This window comes from Gopherus evgoodei, chromosome 9, assembly GCF_007399415.2.
Source record: "Gopherus evgoodei ecotype Sinaloan lineage chromosome 9, rGopEvg1_v1.p, whole genome shotgun sequence".
NCBI lineage: Eukaryota > Metazoa > Chordata > Testudines > Testudinidae > Gopherus > Gopherus evgoodei.
The window spans coordinates 86,457,841-86,472,979 of NC_044330.1; the positions used below are offsets into that span (position 1 = coordinate 86,457,841).

Sequence of the window (15,139 nt, forward strand, 5' to 3'; positions counted from 1 at the left end):
GCTACCACTGGTGCAGCTCTATCCACACCGGTGATGGCGGAAGTGCTAGTGTTGACGTATTTTAACCACCATGTCATCAACCCTGCTCACAACAGTTCTAGACAACCCAGTGGCTAAAATGGATATATTAGAGCTCTCACTGCTGCTTCAATTGATGCAGTGGTACCATATGGGAGAAATTTTAAGAGAAAAGGCTTAGCATAGACAAGCCCATAGTTGAAATTAGACTTCTAAATTAAGCACTTGTCTAAACCTTTTTATTAAATTCTCCCAGTTGAACTTTCAGAAATACAGACATCTGCAATTTAGGAATTGTTGCTTTTGGTGGTAAATTTTATAGTTAATGTTAGTTATTTTATATAGGTATATGACATCTTTTTTGTATAATTAGCATACAGTCACTTCTGAAGTGCATGTACTCAATAAAACAGGCTAAGAAGGTAGGAAGGAAAGAATAATAAAGAGAGAAGCTTTCTTGTTTTCTTAAAGCAAATATCCCGGTTTTATCTGGAACCTGAAAGAAGGAAAACTACAACTTAAAACATAAAAGGCTATTTCAGGATATTCCCATCGGCAGGTATGTGATTTATTAATATCTAACAAAGTCACTGGTCAGATATGGAAAAAATTTGCTGCACTACCTGAAGAGTAATATTTCAATGTGTATATTGATAGAATTTCACAAAGTTTACTGACGGGACATTAATTATACCGCAGTCTAGTATTAGATGAGCTCATCTTCAATTATGTATAAAAACAATTAAGAAGTAATCAAGATAGTCTCCAAGTAGATAAAACAATAAGAGGCTCTCGTGGCTACAGACTATAGCATTTATTAACTCCAAGAGGAATAGACATTTGTAGACCACAGCATTTGAAACTCTTTCTCTCCCCTCGCCTCCCTTCATTTTTTTCCTTCACTGCATTGGTGATAAATATAATTATGGATGCAAAGGATTAAACCTGCCAATCCATAACCCTGAGGGGAAAAAAATCAGAGGTGAAAGATTTCCTTAATGCTATATCATTGTTTATCACTCCTTAAATGTGCACAATTTACTGGACCCCGGAGTATAAAGATCTTTCTAAATGAGAAAATTATATGATTCTGACATATTTTAAAAAATAGTGGTCTTAGAGATTCCCCAGATAAATCCTCAGTGCCTCTCCCCTACTGACGATACATGATCCATAAAACTGTGTCTGTATTTGTGACTGTCTTTCACAAGGTAGATACACCCTGTCACACATCCTTCTCCTCAGGATAGGACCTGGCGGGGGCCCTCCCTCTTCATCCTCTCCTCCCACCTGGGAGAAGAAGTGTTCATTAGCATGAGCCCTGCCTAGATGATGCAGAACACTGAACTCATAGGGTTGGAGGGAGAGGTACCACCGCATAAACTGGACATTTGTGTCCTATATGGTGTTGATCCACCCGAGGGGTGCATGGTCAGTAACGAGGTGAAAGGGGCTCCCTATCAGATAATACCTCAGGGCCTTGAATACCCACTTCACTGCCAAGGCCTTCTTCTCATTCATTGAATATTTACTCTCCCAGGGGAACAATCTCTGGCTTAGGCAGAGCATGGGATGTTCCTCCCCATCCAGCTCCCGTGACTGTACTGCCCCAACTCTGACTTCTGAGGTGTCCGTCTGGAGGATGAAGGGTTTTGAAAAGTCCAGATGAAACAGGAATGGTTCCCACATACCAGTTGTGTGGCTGCAGCAGTCAACCCATCAACCATTGGAATGTGGCTGTGGCCCCATGCAGTCCGAACAGTATGCTGACAAATTGGTATAAGCTGAAATGATGTAGGGAAGGCCATCTTCTTTCACAATGTCGGGGTCAGAGGGCAAGTATATCCCTTGGTGAAGCCTAGGGTCGATAAAAAATTTGCACTTCACAGCCATTCCAGTAGCTCATCTATCTATGGCATCAGATAGACACTGAAACGTGAGATGGCATTGACCCTTCTGAAGTCTATGCAGAACTTCACAGTCCCATTAGGCTTTCACTCCAGGACTCTTCCATGACTCCCAGGGCAAGCATCACCTCAAGCTCCTTCCAGACCACTTCCCACATCTTTTGGGAAGCAGACGGTGATGATCTCAGACCTTCTGCCCTGCGCTGGTGGCTACATGGTGGTTGGTTACATCTGTCTGCCTGGGGTGGGTGACAACACGGTGACGAAGGCCTGGGCCAGCTATTGTAATTGTAGCTGATGCTCTGGTCAAGGTCTTTCCCAATAAAGCAGCCCCAGCTTGGGTTTGGGAGGGTAAAGGGTGATCAGCAGGCCTTCTCAGGCCTTCCACACTTTCAGGAGCTTAACATGATATATCCCTCCATCATCTCAGTAGCCAGATCTCTTAATCCACTGGTCCCACCCTCTGAACTACTTCAAACAGTCTCTGCCACTTGGCAAGTAACTTGGTTCTGACAATGGCAATAAGAGTAGAACCCTGTTCCTGGACTCAAAGGTTGATCCCCCGATTGTACTTAACTTCTTGGGTTCATTGTGCCTGAAGTAAATTCTCCTGTGTGAACCCTGGAGACATTCCCGAATCTATAAGATATAGGGGACAGACCCCATGACCCTGGACTTCTCCCAGGTCTCTCAGAGCAGGTCCAGGATCCCCCTGGGTTGTCTCCTATAAAGGAGGTCAAATGAGGAGAATCTCGTAGAGGCTTGGGGGACCTCACGCACCGCAAATAATAGCACTGGCAGCAGCTTGTCCCACTGCCGCGGGTCGTCGTCCACAAACTTCTTGAGCATGGCCTTCAAGTTCTGTTGAACCTCTCTACCAGGCCATTGGCTTGTGGATGGCACACCGTTTTGAGGGCTCAGATGTTTGATAGGTGGCACAATTCTGCCATCATTTTAGACAACAGATTTGTTTCCTGCTCTGTTAGTATCTCCCAGGGTACCCAAATCCTGGCAAAGATCTTGAGGAGCTCAGTGGCTATGGTGGGGGCTGCGGTCACACGTAGTGGGACAGCCTCGGGGTACCGGGTTGCGTAGTCCACAACAACAAGTATGTAACAGAACTCTGACCTGTTCTTCTCCAAGGATCGCACCAAGCCCATGCCGATTCTCTCAAGGGCATTGCGACTGGGAGTGGGATCAGGGGTGCCCGCAGTATCCCCCTCAGGCCGGCTTGTTGACATAATGGGCACAAGGCACAAAAGTCTTGCACCTCTTGTGCATGCTGGGTCAGAATTGAAGCGCCATTGTGACACGGGGCCAGAAAGGGTTAAGCAATTTGCATGCTAATTGACCCAGATTCAACCTTTAGAGACATATTGATAGATGATGTTTGTGGTTTTGTGTGTTTACATATATATTATTAGAATGTAATCAAACAGTTCCTGTCTATTGCTGTATTCTCTTAATTCAGAGATCAAAAGAAGATATTAACATTTAAATGAACTGTAAATATAGTGATATTACTGTCTTAATTTCTCTTTGAAATATATAGTAAATCACCTGCAAATGGCGGAGATAGGCAATTGCCTTATGTTAATCCATGTAGCTAATTATCAGTGATGCTTAGGAAATAGAGGGTTACTTCAAAAGCCTATTGTTCACCCAAAGACTGCATGGGTCAAGAGGATGCCCAGAAAATGTATAAAGGGCTTTTGGGACCTGATCCTTTGATCTCAGATCTGCTTAAGCTTCATTCACGGGAAGTTTGAGTTGTAAGACTGAGGTCTCCAGTCCCATCTGGACCGCTCTGGTATTGAATATTTGGACATTGAACTATAACCTGATAAACTAATTCTAAAAAGGACCTTTAGCAATTCTAAAGCTCACCATATCTACTATGAAAATAACCTAAGTACTGTATTAACTTCTGTGTGTATAATGATCTTTTAACCAATACTCACTCTCTCTTCTCTTTTTTTTTAATACATTTTAGTTTAGTTAATAAAAATTGGCTGTAAGTGTATATTTGGGTAAGATCTGAAAAATTTATTAACCTGGGACGTAATGTGTCCAATCCTTTGAGATTGGTAGAACTTTTTATATGATGAACAAGATTTTCAATAATCCTCATCGTATTAGATTTGGCTGTCTGGGTGGAAGCCCAAGGTTGGGTTGCTTTAAGGAAACTGTGTTTTGGCTTCTATGCCACCAGTAAGCTACTGCAGAAGCTCTTTTTTTGCTGGTTTGGTAAATCCACATATTAGAATAACCACCAGTTTGGGGGATTGTCTGTCCCATTCTTTACAGTTGGCCTAACTGAGCAATCTCAATGTGGCTTCCTTGGAACTCTAGTCTCAGCCACCTTTTGCAAGGTTTTTTCTCACCCTGCGTACCCACCCCAGGGCACTAAATGGGCCAGCCATAGCAGGACTTGTCGGAATCTCCAGAGGACCAGCAATTATCAGAGGTCCTCTTTTGCTGGGGGATCCTTGGTCAGCCAGTAAAGGTGATTGTTATGGACCTCAAAATATGTCCCCTGGGGTAGTCGTTGGTGTATGCCCCCCTCCTCTTCGGGGTCTGTGACTTGTTTCAAGGCCTTAGGGTGAGGTCTTCCCTCTGCTCCCTTAGGAAGTTCCCATCAACTTCCAGGCATTCCTGTCCAGCTTCATCCAATGTCTTGGTTTTGGTAGGGTGTTATACTGGTGTTTGTGGCCAGTTTGAGGGACCTTCATCTGGGTCCTCAGGTCCCTCAGGGCCCAGAAGTCCCCTCTTTGCTGGCCCAGGGCTCCCTTCCTCTAGATTTGGTTTTCCCACTCACGCAGGACTTCTCTGAACCATGTCAGTCATGTCCCAGAATCACTGGGCACACCAGTGCTGGGGCTAAGCCGACCCAGCATACTTCACCAAGGCACCTACCTCAAGGCACACCCTGGCGGTCAGGCACGGTCATACATCCCCGTGGATGCACCGCAGGTGGACAGGAGCCCCCAGTGGGTCTGGGGACTTCGCCAGGTTAGCCCAGCCCAGTATCTGACTGCACCTTGAATCAATGATGGCCATCATCGGGGTGCTATTCACCCATGCCTGGCCATGGCTGCAGTCCATAAAACAGCAATCACACTGGAAGTGCCCCTCTTGACCACACTCATAGCATCGGCTTTTGGGTATTCCCATGCACAGGTCAGGTCTCAGTATCCCAAGTCCACCTGATGGGACTCTTTCTCACAGAAGGGTGGATGTGTGGTTCAGCTCCCGCCATGAGTTGGTTGGCAGCAGCCCAGGGTTGTTCTGGGGCCTCTCCATTTTGGGCCTATGCTTCCCTCTATTGGCGGTCCGGCCCCTGCCCCCCGTGGTTCCCTGGTTTAGGGTTCTGCTGTTTGGGGCCCTTCAATGGTCAAATAGTCCTCCACCAAGGATACAACCTCTGCAAGGTTTGCCAGGTGGTGACATTGCACCCACTCTTTTCTCCTGGTGGGGAAGATCTGGGTGAATTGCTCCAAGGCTACCACCTCCGTCACTTGGGCCCTGGTCAACTTCTCTGGGTTAGCCATCTCCAGCAATAGTCCTGACGGCACTGAAACACCGCCTGAGGTCAGGCTCCGAGAGAGGGTAGCATTCCTGGCAGAACAGCTGTCAGTAGGTGTTCGAGCTAATGGTGGTGTGGCCCAGGATGATTGCCTTCATTTTTGGGTTATCCAGTACCTCATTAAAATCCAAGTTATGGAAGGCAGACTCTGCTAGGCCAGTCAAATATGGAGCCACCAGGGCTTCCCAGTGCTCCGCAGCCATCGGGCGGCAGTGCAGACCCGCTCAAAAGAGACAAGGAATGCCTCTGGATCATCACTGGGCCCATCTGGCTGAGTTGCACCAGTACCCAGCCAAGAAGTCCCCTGCATTTGGTCCCGCCAGGGCAAGTCTAGGTGGCCTGGTCAGTTGCAGCAGCGTCACCATCTGTTGAACCACGCACTCCTTCCGCGCCTGGTGTTGGGGGGTCAGCTCCCGGACCAACTGCTGTTGCTGCTCCTGATGCTGGACCATCTAGATCTGTTGCTGGGTGGCTATCTGCTGGGCCTGCTGTTGTTGTCGGTGCGCCACTTGCTGCTGCTGGCTCTCCAGCATCCACTTCAGGAGCTTCTCTGTCTCTTTATCAGCCACGAGGGTTTCGTCATCTGTTCCTTCTTATCTGAACCTTTTAGCAGGTCCCTATCATTGCCTGCACTCTACACCAAGTGTCGTAGGGTAGATACACCCCATCACACTGTCCTATATGGCATTCCTGAGCTCTTTAATAGAACAGTCAGAGCTACAGACTCGGAGTCAGGAATTCTGACTTACAACTGTGTGATTACTGGCCACATGCTTAAGTCTGATTTTAAAAAGTTTGGGCTTGTGGCCCCTTCCCCTCCCTGCTTGTTTTATATTTGGGGGGAGGAGGTTCTTTATGGTTAAGAGGGATTAAAAGGGGTTGGGGACCCAGATACCATAGGACTTCACTTGGCTGAGATCTGATTGCTGGATCAAGGACTTAGGGATGACCCAAAGAATTTTGAGTTCGTTCACTCAAGAAAATCCACTTTTATTTCAATTGTTGTTGGCAAAGTCCCTGTTTCATAATTTTTTTAATTAAATAATAGTGGCTCTGACCAGTGTTCCCTCTAATTTTTCCCACCCATGTGCAGAATGAATCTTATTATGTGCAGCAATATGGAGGTGATGTGTGACATATCATCTCCATATCAGTGCACATAACAAAATTCATGTGGTGGGGGTGGGGACGAGGGGTTCAGAGTGTGGGACGGGGCTCAGGGCTGGGGCAGAGGTTTAGGGTGCAGGGGTGTGAGGGCTCTGACTGGGGGTGCGGGCTCTGGTGTGGGGCTGGAGATAAGGGGCTCGGGGCTGGGGCAGAGGGTTGGGTATAGGGGGTGAGGGCTCCGGCTTGGGGCCGGGGATGAGGGCTCTGGCTTGGGGTGCAGGACAGTGCTCTGGGACTATAGTGGGGAGAGAGCACTCCTCCCAACCCTCTCTCCCAGCAGCAGCAGCACCTAGGCTGAAGAAGAGAGGCACCTCTACCCAGCATGGCAGCTCTGGGTTTGAGGATGCAGGATAGGTGCCCTTCCCCTGGTCCCCGCAGGTCCGGTCAGGGCTAGGTTCCGGGAGGGGTGCCCTGGCCGCTTCAGGTCTGGGCCGGGGCTGGCTTTGGGGAGGGGTACCCCACGAGAGGTCCAGGCTGGGCTGCCCAGGTTTGGGCCAGGCCACCTCGGCCATGGCTAGGTCCAGGCCGGGCTGCTGCGGCTGGGTCTGGCCCGGGTTGTTGCATCTGGGTCCAGACCGCGCTGCCCAGACTGGATCCAGGCCAAGCCATCTGGGTTCGCACCACGCTGCAGAAGGTCTGGGCTTTGGCATAATTGGGGCCAAGGGCTGCTCCGGCTGTGGCTGGTTGGGGGCCAGGCTAGATTGGGGTCAGGGGAGGGGCGCCCCTCCCCTGGAAGGTCCCCAGGCAAGTTCCCTGAGCATCTGCATGGTGCTTAACAGGGAACTTAGGTTCTGACCTCCTTAGAAAAATTTGAGAGGGACTTAAATGCCTTCCCCTGAAGACAGCACTCTTGTAGGCATGCCAAGCACATGCGAATAGCATTCCTCTCTCTCTATTTACATAATACTACATTGTCTTGGTTAAAGCTGTTATGTTGTCACAGATTAGGAGCAGCTAATGTTATAGCCAACAGAACCACTGTGGGGGTGCAGATAAATGTACATTTCATTAAACAAAATGTAACTGAAACAAATTAAAAAAATTCCATAAAAAAAAACAAACAAGAAATTCCAACCAGCTCTGTAGCTGGTTAAAAAAATGCATCAGAATTTTGAAGTTTTTTTATTTTAATCAAAATTGAAATTTTTTGGCAAATCTAAATTTTAAAGAAACTTCACATCACTCTAGTGACTAATGTGCCTGTGGTGTCTCCGATATCATTATTTCACAGATAACAAATTTATACAAGATGCAGAAGGCAAAGAGGTGTCTCTAAAACAAACTTAGAGGATGAATGAAAGAAAAAGTGTTTTTTTCATTTATTGGACAGATCTGAAAATATACACACTAAAATACGAAAAATTCAGATTTGAAAAGCAATGATTTTAATACAGATTTTGAACTCACCTGTGTGTGTTTTGATGATAGATTTGCCTTGCTTAATGTTATCTTCTTTATTTTTGAGACAGCTGATCCATTTTCCAGTCAACTCTTTTTCTATCATTTCAGAGTCTGACAACAAAGAGTGATCACCTATAAGAATAAGTATCAGAGGGGCAGCCATGTTAGTCTGGATCTCTAAAAAAGCGACAAAGAGTCTTGTGGCACCTTATAGACTAACAGAAGTATTGGAGCATAAGCTTCCGTGGGTGAATAGTCACTTCGTCAGATGCATGTAGCGGAAATTTCCAGAGGCAGGTATAAATATGCAGGCAAGAAGATTGAAGCGTTCTCCTACGATAAATGGATACAAGTTGGATATTAGGAAAAGCAATATACAAAAACCTGTAGGAGAACACTTCAATCTCCCTGGACAAACAATAGCAGATTTAAAGGTAGCCATCCTGCAGCAAAAAAACTTCAGGAACAGACTTCAAGGAGAAACTGCTAAGCTTCAGTTCACTTGCAAATTTGACACCATCAGCTCAGGATTAAACAAAGACTGTGAACGGCTAGCCAACTACACAAGCAGTTTCTCCTCTCTTGGTGTTCACACCTAAACTACTAGAAGAGGGCCTCATCCTCCCTGATTGAACTAACCTCATTATCTCTAGACTGATTCTTGCCTGCATATTTATACCTACCTCTGGAAATTTCCACTACGTGCATCTGACAAAGTGGATACTCATCCACAAAAGCTTATGCTCCAATACGTCTGTTAGTCAACAAGGTGCCACAGGACTGTTTGTCACTATAAAAATAAGTTAGCTTAGACAATGCATTGCTGAAAGAAGAGAAGTGAGACAAAGTAAAACCAAATGGAGAAGTCAAAGAATTCTCTGCCTGGATGTTACTGAGTTTCGCTCTGTGAAATGGAACACTACCTAAATGTAAGGAAAGAAACTCAAAGCCACAGGAACAAATGAAGGAAATCTGTGGATTTTCACCTTCAAAAATTACCCAATTTCTATTACAGAGTATTAAGAACCTCGTAGATTGTTCTTCTCTAAATACACCAGAAAAATCTGGTACAGGATACACAAAGCGAAACTTTCAGAGACTGAAACTTAGGGCCAAACCTGCAGACTGCTGAGCAGCTTCTGCAACTTACTGAGTCCCCTTAAATGCCACTGTTTTCAATGGGACTTGATGGTGACTTCAATGGAGTTATACTATTTGAGAATCTGACTCAGCAGGTCCTCCCCCCGCTACATGGAAAGCTCTGCTAACTAACCCTGCTCTAAAGTCTTGTCTGCACTACAGTAGCTCCCCGCTTAACGTTGTAGTTATGTTCCTGAAAAATGCGACTTTAAGCGAAATGATGTTAAGTGAATCCAATTTCCCCATAAGAATTAATGTAAATTGGGGGGGCTAGGTTCCAGGGAAATTTTTTTCATCAGACAAAAAACTATATTATATATATATTATGATACAGCACAGCCAGACAGCAGCATGAGAATGATAGATGGGAGATATGTAACCCCAGGTTGATGAAAGCCTTATTTCCTATAGAGGGAAGAGAGGCTGCCATAGATTAATTAGAGCACCTGAAACCAATTAAGCCCCAAAAAATATACTGGCACTAGAAAAGAGAAGGACAACTAAAATAACTAGGGGTCTGGAACGGGTCCCATATGAGGAGAGATTAAAGTGGCTAGCCTTTTCAGCTTGGAAAAGAAGAGACTTAGGGGTGATATGATAGAGGTGTATAAAATTATGAGTGATATGGATTAAGTAAATAAGGAAAAGTTAATTACTTATTCCCATAATACAAAAACTAGGGGCCACCAAATGAAATTAACGGGCAGCAGTTTTAAAATAAATAAAAGGAAGTTCTTCTTCACACAGCGCTCAGTCAATTTGTGGAACTCCTTGCCTGAGGAGGTTGTGAAGGCTAGGACTATAACAGTGTTTAAAAGAAAACTAGATAAATTCATGGAGGTTAAGTCCATTAATGGCTATTAGCTAGGATGGGTAAGGAATGGTGTCCCTAGCCTCTCTTTGTCAGAGGGTGGGGATGGATGGCAGGAGAGAGATCACTTGATCATTACCTCTTACATTCACTCCCTCTGGGGCACCTGGCATTGGCCACTGTTGGTAGACAGGATACTGGGCTAGATGGACCATTGGTCTGACCCAGTATGTCCGTTCTTATGTAATTAGAGCATTTGAAGCCAGTCATCTGATTAAAAAACCCTGCTTCAATCGGACAGCTGGATTTGTTGAAGCAGAATGGTTTGGTGTTGGAGCAGAGAGCAGTTTGGAGGAAAGCAGTTTGAAGGAGTTGAAGCAGAGTGGTTTAGTGTTGGAGTGGAGAGCAGTTTGGAAGAAAGCAGTTTGGAGAAGTGCTGTGGTGGGCCAGAAGACCAAGACCGTAGGTAAAGGGAAACCGGCTGGTGCAGAGCAGAGAGGCTCTACAGACACAAGGGGTTGGGAGAAACTTGGCCCAAGCAGAGAGAGGGCAGGAAGCCCCACAAGTTGAAGGGCCAGAGATGGGAAGGAATCGCTAGTTCAAGTGGTTCACCGCTATCCCTAGGGCCCCTGGGCTGGGACCCAGAGTAGAGGGTGGGACCAGGTCCCTCCCTCTCCACTCCTCTTTTCTGGGAAACTAGTGGGACAGCTGATACCCCAGTTCAGGGGCGAGAAACGGTGCCCTGAACCCCCACAAGAGGAGGAAGCACGGGACCCATCATCAGAGTGCCGGCAATTTGTCACAATATATATATATACACACACAGTATACGTTTAAAACAAACAATTTAAGACTGTACACAGCAATGATGACTGTGAAGCTTGGTTGAGGTGGTGAAGTTAGAGGGTGGAAGAAGGTAGGACATTTCCCAGTGAATGCCTTACTGCTAAATGATAAACTAGCATTCGGCTGAGCCCTCAAGGGTTAACACATTGTTGTTAATGTACCTCACACTCTACAAGGCAGCATGAATGGAGGGAGGGGAGACAGCATGGCAGACAGAGACACACACCCTGATGTGGGAGAGAGAGAGAGAGATGTGCATTGCCCCTTTAAGTACGCTGATACTACTTTAAGTAAATTGACTTTAAAAAGATTAGGAATTTGAGACAGCAGCTTCAGTCAGCAAGCTCCCTCCGTTCTGAGCCCCGCTGAGTCCATCCCCACCCCCCATGGAGATAAGGTACTTGAGATGGGGTACAGGAGTGGGGGGGGAACCCTGACATTAGCCCCCCTCTTCCCTCCTCCCCTGCACAGCAAGCAGGAGGCTCCCGGGAGCAGCTCCAAGGAAGAGGGCAGCAGCAGCACATGGCAGTGGGGGCAGGGACAGCTGAACTGCCAGCAATTGGTAGCCTGCTGGGCGGCTGCTGCACAGGGAACTTAGGGGAGTGGGAAGCAGATGGGGGGGATGCAGGTCCACCCTGGTTCCAAGCCCCCACCAGCTAGCTCCAATGGGCTGCTCTTCCTGCAAGCAGTGGACAAAGCAGGCGGCTGCCAAACAACATTATAAGGGAGCATTGCACAACTTTAAATGAGCATGTTCCCTAAATGATCAGCAACGTAACAACGAAACAATGTTAACTGGGATGACTTTAAGTAGAGGAGTTACTGTACAGACTTACATTGGAAAATCCACACCCCTACGCAACACAGTTATACCGACTTAATCCCTGGTGAGGACAGTCCTATGTCAGAGGCAGAGCTTCTCCCATCAACACAGCTATCACCTCTTGGGGAGATGGATTAACTGTGCTGATGGGAGACCTCTCTCCCATCAGTGCAAAGTGTTTTCATTAAAGCGCTACAATGGCGCAGCTGTGCCAATGCAGCATTTTAAGCGTAGACCTGCCCTGAAACAGGTATACAGCACAGCTGAAAACTGTCAAATCTTGCAGATTTTTTCCCCTCTTTAACAAGTACTCTTTACAAGAAAAGGCTGTCTCACTTTTTATATGTATTCCTTATACTAGTCAATTTCTTCCATATTTTACTTTTGTGTGATGGATGATTATTCCTCTAGATATGCTGTTCTGGCTGTACAACGAGCACTTTAAAAAAAAAAAACCTTCTGCAGAAAAAGGAATAGCTTATTAAAATGTATGCACTATGAAAACAGAGATCCAGAACCAAGTCACTAAATTTAACATATCAGAAAATTCACTTAAATTCCACCATATCTGGTCCCAAGGCTGGTTGAAAAAGGAGGAGGAATGGTGTCAGGCTGGCAGCTGGCTGTAAAACTGCCAAATAAATCAATTAAATGAGTCCTTAATATGCCTCATATGAACTAGGGTGTTTCCCAGATGGAGGGACTAGAAGAGCTGACCCCAAACAGATGGAACTAAGGCTAGAAGAAGACACTTACATAACGTGGCATGAACAAGTCACTAAGACAAACATTATCTCATTACACAGATCTTTGGCACATTGATCTATATGGCTAAATTCTGCCCTTGGGCACACACAATTTCCATTTAAGACATGTGAATCCAAGGGCAGAAATTGGCCTATAGTAAGCTTTCATGCATAAATAAATTTTATGCTGGATCCTGTAGCAGTGCCAGTTACTTCTGTAGAGAGAAAGGTCAAATGTATTGTTGAGTCAGGGAGGGAAGGAAAGACACTAAGGATATGTCTATATTGCAATAAAAAATCCGCAGTCAACCCCACCCCCCACCCCCCAAGTCTCAGAGCCCGAATCAACTGACTCAAGTTTACAGGGCTAAAAATTGTAGTGTAGTAGGTTGGAGCCTGGGCTCTGAGACTCACTCTCTCTAGGGGTTTCAAAGCCCAGGTGCTAACCTCAGCCCCACTTTGAATGTCTACACTGCAATTTTTAGCCTTGCAGCCTGAGTCCCCTAAGCCTGAGTCAGCTAACCCAAGCCAGCTACGGCTATGTCCTGGGTATTTTATTGCAGTGTATACGTACCTTAAGGAGCATTAGGATAAAAGGCATATGTTAGCTACTGTTTTAAGCTAACATGTTTTAAAATTCTAGTTCAGATGCGGTTAACTAGATTTTAACATTTGTTAGCCGGCCAAGGTGAACCCAAAGTGGAAGGCTTGGTTATGACACAAACAACTACCGCAAGTTAAAACACAACTTACTCTGTCTATATTAGTTTCTAAAACATGTTAGTTAAACCACTTTAGCTAACACATTTTAAAAATAAATTATTTATCTTAGAGTGGACAAGCCCTTACACCAAGCGAATGTGGCAGGCTTAAAAACAGTAGTCACCACTGTATCTCCTAGATGAAACAAAAGGGTAGAAAAGGAGACTGCAAGAGGATGGGGAACACTACCAAAATGTCAAAGAAGTAAGATACCTATTATGTCAGTTGTTTTATCCCCCTCCTTCTGCTTCTTTTACCCTTACCTGCTATAGGTTTGTTAATGTTACATATACATTTTTAGAGTGATAAGGTGGGTGACGTAATATATTTTATTGGAGTAACTTCTCATGGTGGAAGAGAGAAGCTTTTGAGCTACACAGAGCTCTTTTCCAGGTCAGAAGAAGAGTTCTGTATAGCTCCAAAGCTTCTCTCTTCCACCAACAGAAATTGGTCCAATAAAATATATTATCTCAACCACCCTGTCTCTCTCATATTCTAGGACCAACATGGTTACAACAACAGTACATTTTCAGGTCTTTCTCCAGTCTACTTTTAAATGTCCCTAGTGATGGACAGTTTCCATCACTAGGGACATTTATTTCACAATCTAGCTAGGGAAACTATTTCACAATCTAGCTATTTTTCTGACATGGAAATTCAGTCAAGGTATCTTTAAGACCTGTTTATCACACCAATAAAACTCCAGCACAGGAAGACTGAATAAAGGCTTCCATACCTAAACACTCAATTTGGTACATTATACCTCCTCATATACTCTCCATTAAGTCTTGATTCAGCAAAATTACAGATCTGGCTGAGGAAGCCAATGTTTTGAGGTTTCTGCTGCTGCGCACAGCAAGAAAATTGGATGTAATTTTTATTTTTTATTTTGTTTTCACTGATCTGTGCCCTTCTGTGTAATTTTAAAATTGGGTGGAGGACTGACTCAAATGCACAGAAACCTTGCGTACCTTCATCATCCTGGCTTACTGACTGCCATACGCTTTCAGATATATCTGACACAGCAGCAGGCCACTCCAACTCCTCTGTGGAACAATAAGATTCAAACCGTTCACTCTCGTATCGCCTGCAGGCTTCCTCCTCCTCCTCCTCCTCCTCCTCCTCCTCACTGAAGGATTCAAATGTATCCTCAAAACAGTCTGAAAGAGTAGTGCTACAATTCTGGCCTGATTCCATCTACTCCTCTTCAAAGCACCGAGTATTCAATCCAGCTGGTCACCAAAGTAGAATACTAAAAATAATAATAAAAAGAAAACCCATAACAGATTTGGTAACACATGGCTCTTAGAAAGATTCAACTGGACTACTGCTCTGTAAATCAGCAGTGCAATTTACTTAGTCAAGTTGCAAATAGCTGTTACAAACTTGTGTGTGTGTGCACGCGTGCATGTGTGTGTGCGTGCGCACGGTATAGTTCAACCTCAGAATGTAAGTCTGAAATAGTTATTTCATGAATTTGCAATATATAAGTGATTTTATTTTAACATCATTGCAGATGTACATACCCTATAACCTACTACTGCAGATAAGTGCAGCCCATTACTTTGGCCATAACTGCACTAAATGTGGCTTATCACTGTAGTTGCTCACAAAAGATTAAACTATATACTTGAAGTCTACTGATATCAAAACTACCATAAGACAATATCATTTAACTTCTAAAAATGTGCAAAACCAGACCATTTGTCAAATTAGCTAAATTTCTATTTTTTTATACTTTTCACAGATTTACGAATAAACTTAGGCCAAGTTATGAATTCCTTACTTAGGCAAAATTCCCACAAAAGTCAATGGACATTTTGCCTGAGTAAAAACAGACAACCACATTTTACCAACCTTATTCATAGGAGAGCTATTCCTGGAGTAATGTACTACTCAATGTAAACAAGGTTGTAGCCCTAAGTAAGGAAT

At 44.9% G+C, this 15,139-nt stretch overlaps 1 protein-coding gene across 5 annotated transcripts in view; it reads right to left on the reverse strand.

The window, feature by feature from the left end:
* The window catches only part of C9H8orf48 (chromosome 9 C8orf48 homolog), a 37,985-nt gene that overhangs the window by 12,780 nt on the left and 10,066 nt on the right, over positions 1-15,139 (reverse strand). For 4 of the 5 annotated variants that reach the window (XM_030575659.1, XM_030575656.1, XM_030575657.1 and 1 more), the window contains 2 exons: positions 14,179-14,459; positions 8,086-8,211 (listed from right to left, as the gene is read on the reverse strand). In XM_030575659.1, the coding sequence (XP_030431519.1) occupies positions 8,086-8,211; positions 14,179-14,404 (352 nt within the window). In that variant the 5' untranslated portion in view covers positions 14,405-14,459. The remainder of the gene's footprint in view (positions 1-8,085; positions 8,212-14,178; positions 14,460-15,139) is intronic. The other variant, XM_030575660.1, reaches the window with a different exon arrangement.